Raw genomic sequence first — 18459 nt, 5'->3', positions numbered from 1 at the left:
CTTAATTTGATGTGAGTTTTAATAAACAAGGGTTTTTTTTTTTTTTCAAAAACAATTTTTTACAACAAAAATCTAGTTCCATTACAATACATAATTAAGGTATACAACTTACTAGTTAATATTTGTACCATACTCACTTTGTACCCAAACATACTGACACACTCTTACCAAACTGGAAGATCTGGCAGTAGCAACATTTTACAGGAAACTGAGGCGCAGAAAGATGAAATAACTTGCCCAAAGTTACACAGCTAATGAATGGAAAAGCCAAAACTTCAACCCAGGTCAAACTCGAAAAGTTAGCTTTGTCCAAACATGGTAAGTGAAATTTGATAATTTTTTAAAAAGATAATCCTCAGAAAGACATGTAAACATACACATCCTTTCAATAAAACATAAATGGAAGTTAAACATATCAGAGAAATTCTTAATGTATACACAGTTTTGAAAAGAACAGACTGAATTCCCCGTACTAATAAGAATTACCCAAAAATGCATTCAATCATACAAATTCACTCATTCAAGAAATATGTGAGTACCAGTTGGTACTCCTACTATGTTCCAGGCACTGCTACTATGACCTCCTTCCTGTATCAGAACATGAATCTAGTGTACTGAAAACCTGCCTCATATCAATTTCAATGTCTTAGGATTCCACAGACATTTTATTTTATTTTATTTTATTTTATTTATTTTTTAAGATGGAGTTTAGCTCTTGTTGCCCAGGCTGGAGTGCAATGGCGTGATCTCGGCTCACTGCAACCTCCGCCTCTTGGGTTCAAGCGATTCTCCTATCTCAGCCTCCCAAGTAGCTGGGATTACAGGCACCTACCACCTCGCCCAGCTAATTTTTGTATGTTTAGTAGAGATGGGGTTTCACCATGTTGGTCAGGCTGGTCTTGAACTCCTGACCTCGGGTGATCTGCCCCCCACTCAGCCTCCCAAAGTGCTGGGATTACAGGCATGAGCCACCGTGCCCAGCCCACAGACATTTTATTAATACATTCTATCAAACCAATTTAAAAGTTACTCAAAAACTAAGAAAGAAAGCATAAAACTAAAAGCATACAAAATATAAAAACAAGTGTAGTGAAGTGAATAACGTCCCCACAAAATCCATGTCAACCCAGAATCTCTGATTGTTATATTATTTGGAAATAGGATCTTTACAGATGTGGTTAGTGAAGGATTTGAAGATGAAATCTTACTGGATTTAGAGTGAGCCCTATATCTAATGCCTGGTATCCTTACAAGAAAAGGAGAGAACACGCACACAGAGAGAGCGAGCGAGCGAACTAGCTAGCAAGCAAGAGAGCGCAGCCATGTGAAGACAGAGGCAGAGACTGGAGTTATGCTATTACAAACCAAGGAACATCAGGAGCCACAAGAAGCTGGAAGAGGGCCGGGCATGGTGGTTCACGCCTGTAATCCCAGCACTTTGGTAGGCCGAGGCGGGTGGATCACCTGAGGTCAGGAGTTCGAGACCAGCCTGGCCAACATGGCGAAACCCCATCTCTACTAAAAATACAAAAATTACCCAGGTGTGGCAGAACGCGCCTGTAGTCCCAGCTACTTGGGAGACTGAGGCAGGAGAATCACTTGTTGAATCCAGGAGGAGGAGATTGCAGTGAAATGAGATCACGCCACTGCACTCTATTCTGGGTGACAGAATGAGACTCCATCTCAAGGGAAAAAAAAAAAAAAAAAGCAGCAGCAGCTGGAAGAGGCAAGGAACAGATTCTCTACTAGAGCCTTCAGAAGAAACATGGCCCTGATGGCCATTTGATTTCAAATTTCTGACCTCCAACACTGGCAAAGAATAATTTTCTGTTGCTGTAAGTCATTGAATCTGTGGCACTGTTACTGCAACCCTAGAAACGGATATAGTTAGTTTATCAGTTGAAAAGTGGATTTTCTAAAGAAGTACATAATCACAGAGCTGAAGAATAGTGTAACTGAACTGAAAAATTCAATCAAGGGGTTCAACTGCAGGCTACATCAAGCAGAAGAAACGATTAGTAATTAGAAGACAGGCCACTGGAAATCATACGACTTGAGGAAGAAAAGGATAAAGAATGAAAAACAGTGGTCAGGCATGGTGGCTCCCGCCTGTAATCCCAGCACCTTGGGAGGCCAAGGCAGGCGGAGCACTTGAGGTTAAGAGTTCAAAACAGGCCTGGCCAACATAGTGAAACCCTGTCTCTACTAAAAACACACACACAAAAAAAATTAGTTGTGAGTCATGGTGTACGCCTGTAATCCTAGCTACTTGGGAGGCTGAGGTGGGAGGATCGCTTGAAAAGAGCAGGCAGAGGTTGCAGTGAGCCGAGATCTCGCCACTACACTCTGGCCTGGGCAACAAAGTGAGACTTCGTCTCAAACAAACAAACAAAAAGAAACAGAAAAAGAAATGGTAAAGGAAGTTCTTTAAGCTGAAGAAAGAGGACACTAATGAGTAACAAGAAAATACATGAAAAGTATAAAACTCAATGGAAAAAGTAAGTATACTGTCAAACCCAAAACACACTAATACTGTAATAGTGGTGAGTAAATCAATTATATATCTAATATAAAGGTTAAAAGAGAAAACTACTAAGAATAGTTAAAGCTGGCCAGGCACGGTGGCTCACACCTATAATCCCAGCACTTTGAGAGGCCAAAGCAGGTGGATCACCTGAGGCTGGGAGTTTGAGACCAGCCTGACCAACATGGAGAAACCCTGTCTCTACTAAAAATACAAAATTAGCCGGAGGTGGTGGCGCGTGCCTCTAATCCCAGCTACTCACAAGGCTGAGGCAGGAGAATAGCTTGAACTCCTGGGAGGCAGAGGCTGGGGTGAGCCAAGATCGTGCCGTTGCACTCTGGCCTGGGCAGCAAGAGTGAAACTCCGTCTCAAAAAAATAATAAAGCTACAATAATCTGTTAAAGATACAAATTATTTTTAAAATGTATATTGTGACATCATGAACATAAAACATGGAGGAGGGGGAGTAAAAACAGAATTTGTGTATGTGATCAAAGTTAACTTGTTACCAGCTTATATACCAGTTATAAGATGTTTTATGTAAGCCACAGGGTAACTACAAAGCAAAAGCCTTTGCTTTTGCAAAAGATAAAAAGAAAAACTCCAAAGCGAACCACTACAGAAAGCTATCGAGCCACAAAGGGGGAAAGTTATCGTGAAAGGAACAAAGGTTCTACAGAAAAACTAGAAAACAATTAACAAAATGGCACTACTAAGTCCTTACCTATCAATAATTACTTTGATTTTAAATAAAATTCTCCAAACAATAGGCATAAAGTGGCTAAATGGATAAAAAACAAGACCCAACTCTACGCTGCCTATAATAGATACTCACTTCACTATAAAGGACACTCACAGACCTCATAGACTGAAAATGAAGGGACTGAAAAAGATATTCCATACAAATGCAAACAGAAAGAGAACAGAGGTAGCGATACTTATTTCAGACAAAATAGACTTGAGGTCCAAAGAGAACAAAGCTGGAGGCATCACACTACCATGTCTGAAAATATATTACAAACCTATAGTAATTAAAACAGCATGGCACTGACATAAAAACAGACATGTCAACCAATGGAATAGGATGAACAGCCCAGAATAAACGCATATATCTACAGTCAATGGATTTTTGACAAAGGTGCCAAGACTACACAATGGGGAAAGGACAGTCTCTTCAATAATGTTATTTGAAAAACTGGGTAGCCGCATACAGAAGAATGGAAATGGACCCTTATCTCACCCCTTAACAAGTATCAACTTAAAATGGATTAAATTTAAGACCTGAAATTATAAACCTACTAGAAGAAAACTTAGACGAGAAGCTCCATGACACAGGGGTGGACAATTATTTCTTGGATATGACCCCCTAATGCACAGGCAACAAAAGCAATAATAAACAAATGGTATGACATCAAACTAAAAAGCTTCTGTACAGCAAAAAACAAACAAACAGGCCGGGCGCGGTGGCTTACGCCTGTAATCCCAACACTTTGGCAGGCTGTGGCAGGCGGATCAGAAGGTCAGGAGTTCGAGACCAGCCTGACCAACATGGTGAAGCACCGTCTCTACTAAAAATACAAAATTAGCTGAGTGTAGCAGTGCACACCTATAGTCCCAACTACTCATGAGGCTGAGGCAGGAGAATCACTTGAACCAGGGAGGCAGAGGTTGCTGTGAGCCGACTGCACTCCAGCCTGGGCAACAGAGCAAGACTCCATCTCAAAAAAAAAAAAAAAAAACACACACAAATAAACAAGAACAAATAGAGTGAAGAGACAAACTAAAGACTGAGAAAACATATTTACAAATAAAGCATCAGATATATAGCTAATATCCAGCCAAGCACAGTGGCTCATGCCTATAATCTCAGCACTTTGGGAGGCCGAGGCGGGTGGACTGCTTGAGCCCAGGAGTACAAGACCAGTCTAAGCAACATGGTGAGACCCTGTCTCTATAAAACATACATAAATTAGCCAGGCGTGGTGGTGTATGCCTGTAGTCCCAGCAGAGGTGGGAGGATCGCTTGAGCCCAGGAGATCAAGGTTGCAGTGAGCCATGATCATGCCACTGCACTCCAGCCTGGGCAACAGAGTGAGACACTGTCTAAAAAATAAAAATAAAAAAGACAAATAAATGGCCAACAGATAGATGAAAAAAATGCTGAACATCTCTAATCGTAAGAGAAATGCAAATTAAAGCCACAATAAGGTATCGCCTCACACCTGTTAGACTGGCTTTTATCAAAAAGATGAAAGATAAGTATTCACAAGGACACAGAGAAATGGAACACTTATACACTGTTGGTGGAACTATAAATACAGCCATTTTGTAAAACAATATAGAGGTTTCTCACAAAACTAAAAATAGAATTACTATATGATCCAGCAATCCCATTACTGAGTATAAATCCAAAGGAATTGAAATCAGTATGTCAGAGGTGTCTAAGACTCACTTATATTTGGAATCTAAAAAGGCAAACTCACAGAAGTAGAGAGTAGAATGGTGATTACCAGTAGCTGGGGTAAGTGGGGCTGGAGGGGAAAAGGAAGATATTGGTCAATGGCTACATAAAATTAAGGGAACAGGATCCTGGTGTTATATTGCATAGCATCATGATTACAGTTAATATATTAATTTTTTAAAAGAGTTAAAAAAGGGAACTTTAAATGTTCTCACCACAAAGTAATGATAAATATTTGAGGAGATGGATATACTACTTGGCCTGATTTGATCAGTGTAGAATGTATGTATACATGTATCAAAACATCACATTGTGCCCCATAAATATATACAGTTGTTATTTATTCATTAAAGATAGATTTTCTTTTTTATTTCTTTATGATAGGAATGGCCTTTATTGGTTGCAATGGGAAGCAAAAGAGGAGACCTGAAATCAAATGAGAAAGCGTAAGCATCCTCAGGAGCAGCCCACTGGATCTCAGTTCTGCCCTGCTCAGAGAAGTTCAGTATCCAGGCAACTGAGGACAGAACCGGCTGGCACCAAAGTCATGATGTTGAGGGGGCCGGAGCCCCTTTCCCTCTGCCTCCATACATAACAGGGAGCAGGACCACACAGTCAGTCCCTGACAAGAAAAGGAGGGTGGATTTTCTGAAATATGATATTCACCATTAAAATTAACAAGTTAACAAAAGTAATATTTTTTGAAAACAGCTTTTCTAATTGTACTACACATGGTCACGACTTCTTAAATGGAACACACTGTACATGAAGACTGGGAACCAAGCAAATGTTAACTTATGAGTATCAACTGCTCCTTATACCCTCACACAGTGACAACAGTGGGAGTTATTTAGTGGCATAGGGTTTTTTGCTCCCAGCCTAGAATGTTCCAGCTCCTGTGGTTTTCTGCTTTTTGAATTTGTATCCCAGCCTTTATAGCCTATCAGGAATCAACTCTTTTTCTTTTTCCTTTTTTTTTTTTTTTTTTTTTTTTTTGTTGAGATAGAGTCTCACTCTATCACTAGGCTGGAGTGCAGTGGTGCAATCTCAGCTCACTGCAACCTGTGCCTCCCGGATTCAAGTGATTCTCCTGCCTCAGCCTCCTGAGTAGCTGGGACTACGGGAATGTGCCACGCCCAGCTAATTTTGTATTTTTACTAGAGATGGGGTCTCACCATGTGGGCCAGGGAGGTCTCGATCTCCTGACCTCGTGATCCACCCACCTCCCACTGTGCCCAGCCCAGGATTCTACTCTTAAATCCCCTCTCCAATGTTCTCCGTGGGGATTCTAATTTTCTATGGGCTAGAAAAATAATAAAACGAAAACTATTAGAATAAATTTTCTAAAGTACGCTCTACAACACACTAGAACTGAAGACTCTCCAGGGAAAAAGATTGCATAATCAAGTATGTCTGGGAAAGGATGTATATTTCCTATATTTCCATTTGGTAGGAAATAACCTTTTTTTTTTTTAAGATGGAGTCTCACTCTATCGCCCAGGCTGGAGTGCAGTGGTGCGATCTCGGCTCACTGCAACCTCCGCCTCCCGAGTTCAAGCGATTCTCCTACCTCAGGCTCCAGAGTAGCTACGGCTAAAGGGGCCCGCCACCATGCCTGAGTAATTTTTGTATTTTTAATAGAGACAGGGTTTCACCATATTGCCCAGGCTAGTCTCAAACTCCTGACCTTGTTATCCGCCCGCCTCGGCCTCCCAAAGTGCTGGGATTATAGGCATGACCCACCACGCCCAGTCACATTTATTATTTAATGTGTTAATAATAAGCACAGTGAGTCCCTTTCGTAGACTCACTATGCTTATTAACACGTTAAAACTCTGAGAAGTCCTAAAGAAACCTCGTAAATTTTGTATAACATGATTATTCCCGATTTTAATTTGATACAAATTTTTTCCTCTAAGAGTCTGAAATAATATCCCAACACTGATGACTCTAAAATGTTCTCATTTAGGGTGGGCAATATCCCCTCCACGTTACCCATTCTTCCCCTCCCTCTTTCATCTCAGCAAAATCTTGGTAATTGAAGGCCATCATATTATAATCTGTTACATTTCCCTTACTCGAAGCAACAGAAATATTTGCCTGAATCCAGTTACCAACATACTTCACTATTAAAATTTAAGTAGCATAATACTTTTTCTTTTTTTTTGAGATGGAATCTCGCTCTATTGCCAGGCTGGAGTGCAGTGACACAATCTCGGCTCATTGCAACCTCCACCTCCTGGGTTCAAGCGATTCTCCTGCCTCATCCTGCCAAGTAGCTGGGACAACAGGCGCATGCCACCACGCCCAGCTATTTTTGTATTTTTAGTAGAGATTGGGTTTCACCATGTTGGCCAGGATGGTCTCAATATCTTGACCTCGTGATCCGCCCACCTCGGCCTCCCAAAGTGCTGGGATTACAGGCATAAGCCACCGCGCCCGGCCTTCAGTAGCATAATACTTTTTAAAACATGGCATCTAATAGCTTAGGACACACTCACATTATCACATTTGAGCATAAACCTACGATGGAGGTATTGTCCTGTACAGATAAAGAAACTGAGGTCCTAAGAGATTCTATAAGTTGTGGAAGTAAAGCTATTGTGATCAAGTTGGGACAGGTCTTCTGACTCCAAGTCTTTTGACCTATCCATTCTCCCCAACATCACTGTGCAGTGAGAGGGACAAAGGGCTTGGCATGGTATCAGAAACTAAACTGTTTTCTCAAAACCAGGCTAAATATTCTCCCCAGTGAGTAAACTCAGCTGTAGCCAAACTAAATGCTGTTCCATAGTCAATCAATGAATGTAGTAAATGGACTTTGTCAGGCATATGCATTACTAAGGGATTCCCCCCTTTTTCAAAATTCAAACTTTATTCTTCAGACTGTTAGTTTTTAGAATAGTGCTAAGGTTTTGCTTTTAAATGAAATGGAAGATAAATATTTTGGCCATGGAAGACTTGCACGTTACTCAGAGCAAAGGTTACCAGCATTCACAATGCACTCCTCACAAGAATAGCAGATTAGTCAACTAAATATTAGCTAACAACCATGCTAGTGCTATCTAAGGGAACTTTGTCTAACTGCATAACATTGTAACAAATGCTCTTCTAATTGGATATATAATCCTGAAGGGAAACAAGATCATACTTTGAAACAGAGGATTTTAATGGGGTAGAGAAGCAGCAAAGATAGAAATATCTACTAAAGATATTCCAGACGCCTAACCATTTCATTCCCACTTTAAAATCGAAAGAATAAAACCGTGTTAAGGAAATAGCTTAATCCTGGGGAAGGGCGGGCTTTAAAAGCTATGGGTGGTAATTTAAGAAAGCAAACAAAACATTTCAAGCACATCAAGGGCATTCTACATACCCATGAGCCACCATCAGCTTAAGCAATAAAACATTACAGATACAACTCAAGCCCTGCATGACTCCTCCCAGATTCCCTTATCCTTCATCTGTCCTCAGAAGTAACCACTATCCTGAATTTGATGTTTGTGTTTCCCACGTTTATATATTTTCACATGGTTATGAATCCATAAAAAATATAGTAACATTATTTTTCATGTTTTTTATAAATGTAATTGTATATATTTTGATAACACAATACCTGCACTATACACACAATTCAAAAGTACAAAAGCATCTACAGTGCAACAGTGTCCTCCTGTACCTAGTCCCCTATATTGAGCAACTAACATAACGAAGCTTGTGTGTATCTTTAAAGAGACACACTCTATATATAAAAGCAGTCACACTTAAGATACAGATTTGCCCCTGCCTTTTATACATAAGTGGTAGGCATATTAAACACACTGTTCTCCTTTTTCCTCTTAAAAATACACCCTGGAAATTGTTCTCTAAAATATACAAAGTTCCTCCCTTTTTCTTTCTTAATGTTTGAAAAGTATTTCACTACATGGATAAACCATTACTATCACATTATTAGAAAGGTTACTTCCAAAGTTTTGTATTAATATTTACAACAGGCCAGGCGCGGTGGCTCACGCCTGTAATCCCAGCACTTTGGGAGGCCGAGGCGGGCGGATCACAAGGTCAGGAGATCGAGACCACGGTGAAACCCCGTCTCTACTAAAAATACAAAAAAAATTAGCCGGGCGTGGTGGCGGCGCCTGTAGTCCCAGCTGCTCGGGAGGCTGAGGCAGGAGAATGCCGGGAACCCGGGAGGCGGAGCTTGCAGTGAGCCGAGATCGCGCTACTCACTCCAGCCTGGGAGACAGAGCAAGACTCCGTCTCAAAAAAAAAAAAAAAATTTACAACAATATGGCAGTGAATAACCCATTATTTCATACACATGAGTACATCTATAGACTAATTCCTAGAAGTTGAATTGTTAGGTTAATTTTAATAAATGCTGTCACACTCATGTAGAGGTAGGATACCAATTTATACTCCACCAGCATAGTATGAGTGGTTCTGTAGGTTTTTAAAATGTATATAAATAACAGCAGACTATACATATTCTTACATAACTTGCTTTTGAGGTCTAACCTTACACTTTTAAGACTCATTCACAATGATATATATAGCTCTAGTTCATGTGTGTGTGTATATATATATATATATATATTTTTTTTTTTTTTTTTTTTTTTTTTTTGAGATGGAGTCTCGCTCTGTCGCCCAGGCTGGAGTGCAGTGACCGGATCTCAGCTCACTGCAAGCTCCGCCTCCCGGGTTTATGTGATTCTCCTGCCTCAGCCTCCAGAGTAGCTGGGACTACAGGCGCCCGCCACCTCGCCCAGCTAGTTTTTGTATTTTTTTAGTAGAGATGGGGTTTCACCGTGTTAGCCAGGATGGTCTTCATATTTTTTACTTAAAGGAATTTTTAAATAACTTCGATGATTCATTCACAAAGAGTACAGTTACCTATGTAGTTGAAATTGCAGTTTTACACAGAAATACGAACTTAAGCCAAGCTTGGTGGCTCACGCTTGTAATCCCAGCACTTTGCGAGGCCGAGATGGGTGGATCACCTGAGGTCAGGAGTTCGAGACTAGCCTGGCCAATGTGGTGAAACCCCGTCTCTACTAAAAATACAAAAAAAATATTAATCAGGCATAGTGGTGGGTGCCTATAATCCCAACTACTTGGGAGGCTGAGGCTGAAGAATCGCTTGAACCCAGGAGGTGGAGGTTGCAGTGAGCTGAGATTGCACCATTGCACTCCAGCCTGGGAGACAAGAGTGAAACTCCATCTCAAAAAAAAAGAAATACTTACCAACTTAATAGTTTATATGTATAAATAACTCATTGGCCGAAGACATACCCAGCCTACCAAAGAGATCATCTTCTCTAGAAAAACTAACAAAGACTGCCATTTTAATGATATGACTCTGCTCATCCATGCTTTTTTTGGGCAGAGGGAAGGCCCACAAGGGCATGGAACCTAACACCTTGATAACTAGAAGTTAAAAAAAAAGATGCGTTGGAAACAATAAAGACAATTCAAGCATAATCACAAAATAACCCTAGTTTTCTGTAAACTTTCCTCTCTAAATGCTACCACTAAGTAACCAAACAAATTTTTTGGCCTATAAGAGGAAACAATCACTCCGAACTTCCAGCCTACTCTCCCCGCAAGATTAAATTTCCTATAAGCATGGAATATCATGCTGGGACTTTTTCTGCATATCAATATCATATATTTTATTAGATCCCTCTTCATGTTAAATTTACCAATATATATAACTAATTTTTAAAGCTTTCTTTATTCCAAATTGTCTAAATATATGGCTAACCCTATTATTTGCAAGAATTCTTGCATAATTAAGGCTACTGGTGTTAATTACCAACATCACCACGATAGTGGCCATTTCTGCCTGTTCACTGAGTATCCATGTCCCCCTTGCTCTCTCCTAACAACACCCATTTATGTGTAGGTATCTACCCTGTCCCTCTACACTATCCAAGTACTTAGAAGATGTCTCCTGGCCCAGCACGGTGGTTCAGGCCTGTAATCCCATCACTTTGGGAGGCCGAGGTGGGTGAGATCACCTGAGGTCAGGAGTTCCAGACCAGCCTGGCCAACATGGTGAAACCCCATCTCTACTAAAAATACAAAAATTAGCAGGTCGTGGTGGCTCACATCTATAATCCCAGCTACTAGGGAGGCTGGGGCAGAAGAATCACTTGAACCCAGGAGGCAGAGGTTGCAATGAGCTGAGATCACGCCAGTGCACTCCAGCCTGGGTGACAAGAGTGAAACTCTGTCCAAAAAAAAAAAAAAAAAAAAGTGTTCCCTGTTCACCACATCCACACTAACATTTACTGCTTTTTGATTTTTTTATTATGGCCATTCTTGCAGGAGTGAGGTGGTATCACACTGTGGTTTTGATTTGCATTTCCCTGATCATTAGTGATGTTGAGCATTTTTTCATGTTTCTTGGCCATTTGTATATCTTCTTTTGAGAATTATCTATTCACATCTTTAGCCCACTTTTTGATGGGACTGTTTGTTTTTTTCTTACTTATTTGTTTGAGTTCATCATAGATTCTGGATATTAGTCCTTTTTCAGATGTATTGATTAGGAAGATTTTCTCCCACTGTGTGGGTTGTCTGTTTACTCTGCTGACTGTTCCTTTTCCTGTGCAAAAGCTCTTCAGTTTAATTAGATCCCAGCTATTTATCTTTGTTTTTATTGCATTTGCTTTTGGGTTCTTGGTCATTAAATCCTTGCCTAAGCCAATGTCTAGAAGGGTTTTTCCAATGTTATCTTCTAGAATTTTTATAGTTTCAGGTCTTAGGTTTAAGTCCTTAATCCATCTTGAGTTGATTTTTTATGAGGTTGAGAGGTGAGAATCCAGTTGCATTCTCCTACATGTGGCTGGCCAATTATCCCAGCACCATTTGTTGAAAAGGGTAAACAGGGAACATTTCTACACTGCTAGTGGGAATGTAAACTAGTACAGCTGCTATGGAAAACAGTGTGGATATTCCTTAAAGAACTAAAAGTAGAACTACCATTTGATCCAGCAATCCCTTCTGAAAAGAAGTCATTATTCTAAAAAGATACTTGCACATGCATGTTTACAGCAGCACAATTCACAATTGCAAAATCATGGAACAAATCCAAATGCCCATTAATCAATGTATGGATAAAGAAACTGTGGTATATATATACACGACGGAATACTACGCAGCCATAAAAAGGAATGAATTAACAGCATTTGCAGTGACCTGGATAAGAGTGGAGACTATTATTCTAAGTGAAGTAACTCAGGAATGGAAAACCAACATAGTATGTTCTCATTACTGATACGTGGGAGCTAAGCTATGAGGACGCAAGGCATAAGAATGATACAATGGACTTTGGGGACTTGGGGGGAAGAGTGGGAAGGGGGTGAGGGATAAAAGACTACAAATATGGTGCAGTATATACTACTCCGGTGATAGGTGCAGCAAAATCTCACAAATCACCACTAAAGAACTTACTCATGTAACCAAATACCATCTGTACCCCAAAAACTTAAAGAAAAATTTAAAAAATAAAACAAATTTTTAAACAAAAGAATATGTCTCCCACCCACCTCCTTTGCACACACACATCAGAGGGTCACATTCCTCCAAGGGCAATGCCATCCCCCTTGCTAATGCCTGCTTAGGAATACAAGCATAAGCCAATTGGCCCATGGCATTCCTAGCCACAGGGACTGGATGAGCCAATGAGACTCGTAAGAGGTATGCTGGCCTTCCCTGCTCTGGAGAACCACAGACAAGTTCTTCACTAGGTGAAGCTGGATTTTCTATTACTTGTGGCAAAAAGCATCCTAACTGTTAACTTAAAAAATGAACAGGTTAAAGATTCTGATCGGCCAGGCGCCGTGGCTCACGCCTGTAATCCCAGCACTTTGGGAGGCTGAGGTGGGTAGATCACCTGAGGTCAGGAGTTCGTGGCCAACACAGTGAAACCCCATCTCTACTAAAAATACGAAATTAGCTGGGTGTGGTGGTGGGCGCCTGTAATCCCAGCTACTCGGGAGGCTGGGGCAGGAGAACTGCTTGAACCCAGGAGGCGGAGGTTGCAGTGAGCCAAGATCGCACCACGGCACTCCAGTCTGGGCAACAGAGCAAGACTCCATCTCGGCAAAAATAAAAAAAGAAAAAAGAAAAAAAAATAGACCTGACTTTATTCAAGCATTCAAGTCTATATTAGGGGAATGATGAACACCCTAATCCAAGCAGAACTCTGGGAAGGGGTGGGGGCAAAAATGAACTTTTTTTTTTTTTTTTTTAACAAACACCTGTAAACTAAAAAGCAGTTTGTAATTGCTAACAAGAAATATCAAAGCCAAAGATAAAGTTAAAACTTCCAGGGCACAGAAACATCTTATTGGCCTTATATGGACCTGTCCCAATGGCTGTTATTACCCAATTCTTGCATTTGCTTCTTAATTTGCTTCTTACTTCCTCCTGACATTGTCAGCCTTGCCGATTTTCATAAGAAGGTTCAGGCAGTTGCTTCCCTGTGGGATATACAACAATTTTCCAATTCTATGACTCAGAAAATGGCAAGAGAAGGAAGGGTTCTTCTCTTCTAACCCTAGACAAAATCAGAAAATGTTTATTTAGCTCTGGGAGAGTAAGGCTCAGTTGAGTTACGGTACAGACTTTCACAAACTTTTTTTCTTTCAAGTCAAATATTTACCAAGAACTTAGTATATGCAAGTCAGTCTATTATTTATCCAAAGCCAATGCATGAATTATTTTCATCAGTTCCAAACTTCCTTTCTCTGTATCCCTTATAGCAAAGTCAAATATTTTAAAGAAAAAAAAAAAAAATCACACCTCACAAAACTTGCAATTAAACGGTTTTTTGCCAGGATTGGTGGACTGAAGAGCAAGCTTATTTCCAGAATATTGTTTTGAAAGAGTACACATTTTTCTTTCTTTTAATTTCAATAGCTTTAGGGGCACAAGTGGCTTTAGGTTACACAGATGAACTGCATAGTGGTGAAGTCTGGGCTTTTAGTGTACCCGTCACTCGAATGGTGTACAATGCACCTAATATGCCTTTCTTAAAACAAAAGTTCAAATGTTTATTAGAATAATCGTTTATTAGAATACAAATAGCCTTTGAAAATAAGTGGAAACGAACTGTATTAATAAAGTAATAAATACTATCTGGAGGCAACATCTGAACTAACCACCAAGTTTCGCACGGAGAAACTCCTGTTAATTCGGAAACACTAAAGGCACAGTCTCATTCAGAACGTAAAGCATGCATCGCAAATACTGAACCAGTTTATATTCATTAACTGCTCCGAAGGAAACCAGTGATCCTTTCCGACGAGATGGCCTTTTTTAAAAAATGATGTCGGCTACCCACAAAGAAACCTTACTTCTGCGGAAACACATGTCGCTCTCGGGAAACAGCAGGGGCCGGTAAATCGACGGCCTCCTACAGAGGACGGAAATATGGACAACGCCGAGGACCGCCAAGGAAGCGATGGGCTGGCCCTGAGCCAAGGGAGCACAACCCGGGCGCACAAGAGGCTGTCTCCCCAGGGATCGCGCCCGGCGCCCCCTCTCAGCACCCAGAGCGCGCCACGCCGCCCGCCTGCCCCACCTGGGAAAGTTTGCACCTCCTCATCCCCGCCCCTCGCACCTACCAGCCCCTCCGGCTGCGGCGCCGTCGCCATGGCGACTGGTCCCCACCCCCACCCCACCCGGCTGTGCTGGCCGCGCCGCAGCCCCGCGGCGGCTGGGGAGAGCTCCCGCAGGATCCGGGACAGGGGCTGCCCAGCCCTGGAAAGGAGGGACGCAGCGGACGGGGGAGGATGAAGAGGTGCCGAAAGCGGAAGTCGTGCGGCTCCCCAGCTGGGGTCGAGCCTAGCCCCGGGGGTTCTCACCCTTCACTTTGCCGAAGGTGCCGACCCCCAGCGTGTCACCCAGGATGTAGTGGCCGATCTTCACCCGCCCGTCGTGTTTCTGCTTCTCGGCTGTCGCCATCTTCCTCCAGGAACTGAGTCTGCGCATGGCGCTGCGGGAGGGGGCGGAGGGGGCGGGCAGGGCCGCGCCGGGGGCGGGCGGGGAGGGGGTGGGGACGCGGGAGGGCAGCCGCCGAGCTGAGCCACCGCCCTGCGCCGCCAGCCCAGGCCCCGCAGCCGCCGTCGGGCGCAGACGCTCCCCCTGGCGGGGCGGGCGGGGGCTGCCGGGAGAAGCACCGGTACCCGCCTCCTCGCCCCGCATCCTCGGGCCTGGGCGCCCGCCCACCGGCACGCGGAGGGGCTTACTGGAACGATTAAGCGAACCGTCGCCCCCCCGGCTCCTTTCTCCTCTGGCAGAGTTTCTGCCGGCAGTGAGCTTCCCTAATTACCACTCTGGGGTCGGAGAAGACCCTTCTGCGGGTGATTCCAGAGGGGAGATGAGGACTGGGAAGCCCGCTTGAGTGATGCAGATTCGTGGCTTGTTACAAGGGGCGCGTGAATTAAAGCAAGGCAGGGGGCACCGCCCTGCCACTCCTTTCTAATCTTGATTCTGATCTTTCCTTCTTGGATGGAATCTAGAAGCCGCAGGAGTTTTCACTTGCGTCTGTGATGGAGTTTCCCGCTCCCCCCTCCCCGCCCCCGCCACCACCACCGCCGCCAACCCGCGCTCTTTTTTCGCTTGGAGCCCGTAAATTGCTACTGGACACCACGATGGCTCTAGGAGCGCTGTCGGTGTTTTCTTCTGGAGGTGATCCTGAAATTTCTTCCCCAAAGCAAACTCTGTTGCGAGGAGCAGGCTGGGGATATGTACAAGTGAATGTGTATTCCAAGAGGGGGATGATACGCAAATCTTTTGGTGTATAGGAATTAATACTTTCAGATTATCGGTAAAATGTATACGTTCACTGGACTGAGAACAAGGCTTACAGTTACATCAACCGGATCAACAAATATTTATTGTACTTACAATGAGTAATACTTAATCTATTATATAAACATAAATGGAACCATACCATAGCATAAAGTCTGCTTATTTTTAATAAAATGTTTGAGTTTGTTACTCAATTCCACTCCTCTAATTAGTAGTCAAAATCAAGTGTTCTGTTTTAAAACGTTTATATTCTCTCAGTTTTGGAATGTCATAGCACTGGGCCAGTGTCAATGCCCCTCCCCCCCCAAAAAATTGCATCTTCATGAAAAGAAAAGTAAAAAACTAATAGTCATTTTTAATCCCAACAAAAATCAATTACCCAACTCTCCTGATTTTCTCCTCTCTGTTTCTGAAATCAAAGTAACATGCATTAGGCACTGTTTTCTTCCAAGGAAGATATTGCAGGGGAAGCAAAAGTTTCTGCCTTTGAGCTTAGAATTACACCAGATAAGCAGAGAACAGTTCCAGCTAGCCTTCACCAAGTTCCTACTGTATTGAGGACTGCACATTGTTTGAAGAGCAAAAAGTTAAGAAATCTTTGATTACTGATGTATTTGGGGGGCAGGTGGTGTGGTGGTTACTGTTGTAACTTTTGGTGTCTCGCTTTTTCACTTTTATCTGTTCGCCTTGTGAATTTCTATACAAGGCATCTCTGCAAAGCAGAATTTTTGGATTTTGGATCTCTGTAAAGCAGAAATAGCTCTCTGGATTTCCGCGTGCGGCAGGGAACCTTAAACTCCCTCCCCTCCCCAAATAGCATCTTAAATTACTTTAAGTTTTTATTATGTCTAGAATTTAACCCAGGAAAGTTCTGCCATTTCTTCTAACCTGAAAGAAAAAGATCTGACATCTCTCCTCAGGCCCAAGGGTGGGAGAGAGAGTACCCTAGGGAAAAAAAAAAAGGAAAAGATAGCAAAGGACCTCAACTGTGTACCACTCACTGAGCATGTTGCAAGGGAACAAACTGAAGCTGAGTTTTGCAAATCCATTTGCCAATCTCTTCTTTAAACTATGAAAATTCAAGAAAGTAACATAACCTTTTTTTTTAGTAGAAACATCGGTTTGTTTCTGCTTTGTGCCATTGTAGATTATAATTCTATTTAATAAATAGTCATTAACTGGCATTTACACTTAAAAGCGTTTTTGGGGAGATAAAACCTAGAATTATAGATCAAAAAATTGGATAGAAGCTTAGACATCATCTTATCCAGTTTCCCATAGTCTCTGTTTAAAGCAGCTTTAATTGCTCAGTGTTTTTAATTTTGGTTTTGTTTCTTTTCCATTCATGTTGAGTTAAAAACTGAATCCAATTCACTGTTTGTAAGACTACTGTATTAAGAAGCCTCCTGTATTCCTTTGCTTTTTCTCTTAATTACCTTTTTAAATTTTTGTCACATTTTCTTCCACCCTGTCTTCCTTTCATTCTCCCATTGATCTATTCCCAAATGTTCACTTCCTTCATTCTTCAAACTTTTGTTAACTGCCAGACACTATAGAAAATTTCATTTTTCTAAAAAATGAAAAGTCACGGTCCCTACCTTGAAAGAGCTCATGGTCTACAGTAGCAGTCCTCTCTATTCCACCATCCCCGCACCCATCCAGGAGAGATAATATTTACATACTCAACATTCTACCAGGGGGAAGCAAAGATAAGGTAGACTGTGACTTACACCCAGTTTCCTGACCTATCTGTTGTAACTGTACACCATCTCAGTAAAATGTATTGGAATATAAGTGGGCAGACTCCTCGGAGTCATCTTCTCAAGGTTATTACAGCATTACTGGACTCTATACTGCCAGGTGGATATTACACTTCTCCAAGGACTATCTCTAAATATGGTGGCTGGAACTAAAACTTCTGAGTACTACACTGCTATTAATGCAGGCTAATATTTCCTTAGCTTACTTGTAGCTACATTGTAACTAATATTTTATTTGTATTAAACAAACACTATGTACTGGGCAGTTCGCTAGATCCTAGGGACTTAAACAAAGGAACATGGTTCTGCCTTCTAATAGGAGACAAAGCAATGTTATAGGTGCTATAATAAAAACACAAGTCTAGACAATGTAGTGAGATTCTGTCTTTACAAAAAAAATAAAAATAAATTCAAAATTAGCTGGGTCTGGTGGTTCTCACCTATAGTCCTAGATCCTTTGGAGGCTGAGGTGTGAGGATCAGTTGAGCTCAGGAGGTCCAGGCTGCAGTGAGCTATGATTATGCCACTGTACTCCAGCCTGGGTGACAGAGCAAAACGCTCTCTCTTAAAAAATAAACAAAATAAAACGCATATATGGTGCTAAAGGCCATCATGAGAGATCAGTATAACCTTTATCTGTGGAGGTCTGCTAAAGCTTTAACTTGAATATGTTTATGGTGAAGTATTAAGAGATGATGTTTTCTACACACAAAAGGGAGGCCACCCAGGCACAGTGTCTCACACCTGTAATCCCAACACTTTGGGAGGCCGAGGCAGGAGGATCACTTGAGCTCAGGAGTTTGAGACCAGCCTGGGCAACATTATGAGACCTCATCTCTACAAAAAATCAGCCAGGCTTCGGGGTGCATGCCTGTAGTCCCAGCTACTCA

At 42.0% G+C, this 18459-nt stretch overlaps 1 protein-coding gene and 1 non-coding gene across 4 annotated transcripts in view; both read right to left on the bottom strand.

The window, feature by feature from the left end:
- The window catches only part of LOC105487437 (protein kinase AMP-activated catalytic subunit alpha 1), a 41014-nt gene extending 25515 nt beyond the window's left edge, over positions 1 to 15499 (bottom strand). The window contains exon 1 of one of the 3 annotated variants that reach the window (XM_071098987.1): positions 14861 to 15499. In XM_071098987.1, the coding sequence (XP_070955088.1) occupies positions 14861 to 15200 (340 nt within the window). In that variant the 5' untranslated portion in view covers positions 15201 to 15499. The remainder of the gene's footprint in view (positions 1 to 14860) is intronic. The other 2 variants (XM_011750887.3, XM_011750888.3) reach the window with 2 other exon arrangements.
- LOC112427684 (small nucleolar RNA SNORA57) lies at positions 5489 to 5624 on the bottom strand. Its single transcript, XR_003019380.1, has one exon. It is a non-coding gene; the product is annotated as a small nucleolar RNA SNORA57 (small nucleolar RNA).
- Positions 15500 to 18459: the final 2960 nt, after the last annotated feature.

Source organism: Macaca nemestrina, chromosome 6 (assembly GCF_043159975.1).
Source record: "Macaca nemestrina isolate mMacNem1 chromosome 6, mMacNem.hap1, whole genome shotgun sequence".
Taxonomy (NCBI): Eukaryota; Metazoa; Chordata; class Mammalia; order Primates; family Cercopithecidae; genus Macaca; species Macaca nemestrina.
Note: the sequence above shows the minus strand (reverse complement) of the source record. Positions and strands in the feature narration are given on the sequence as shown.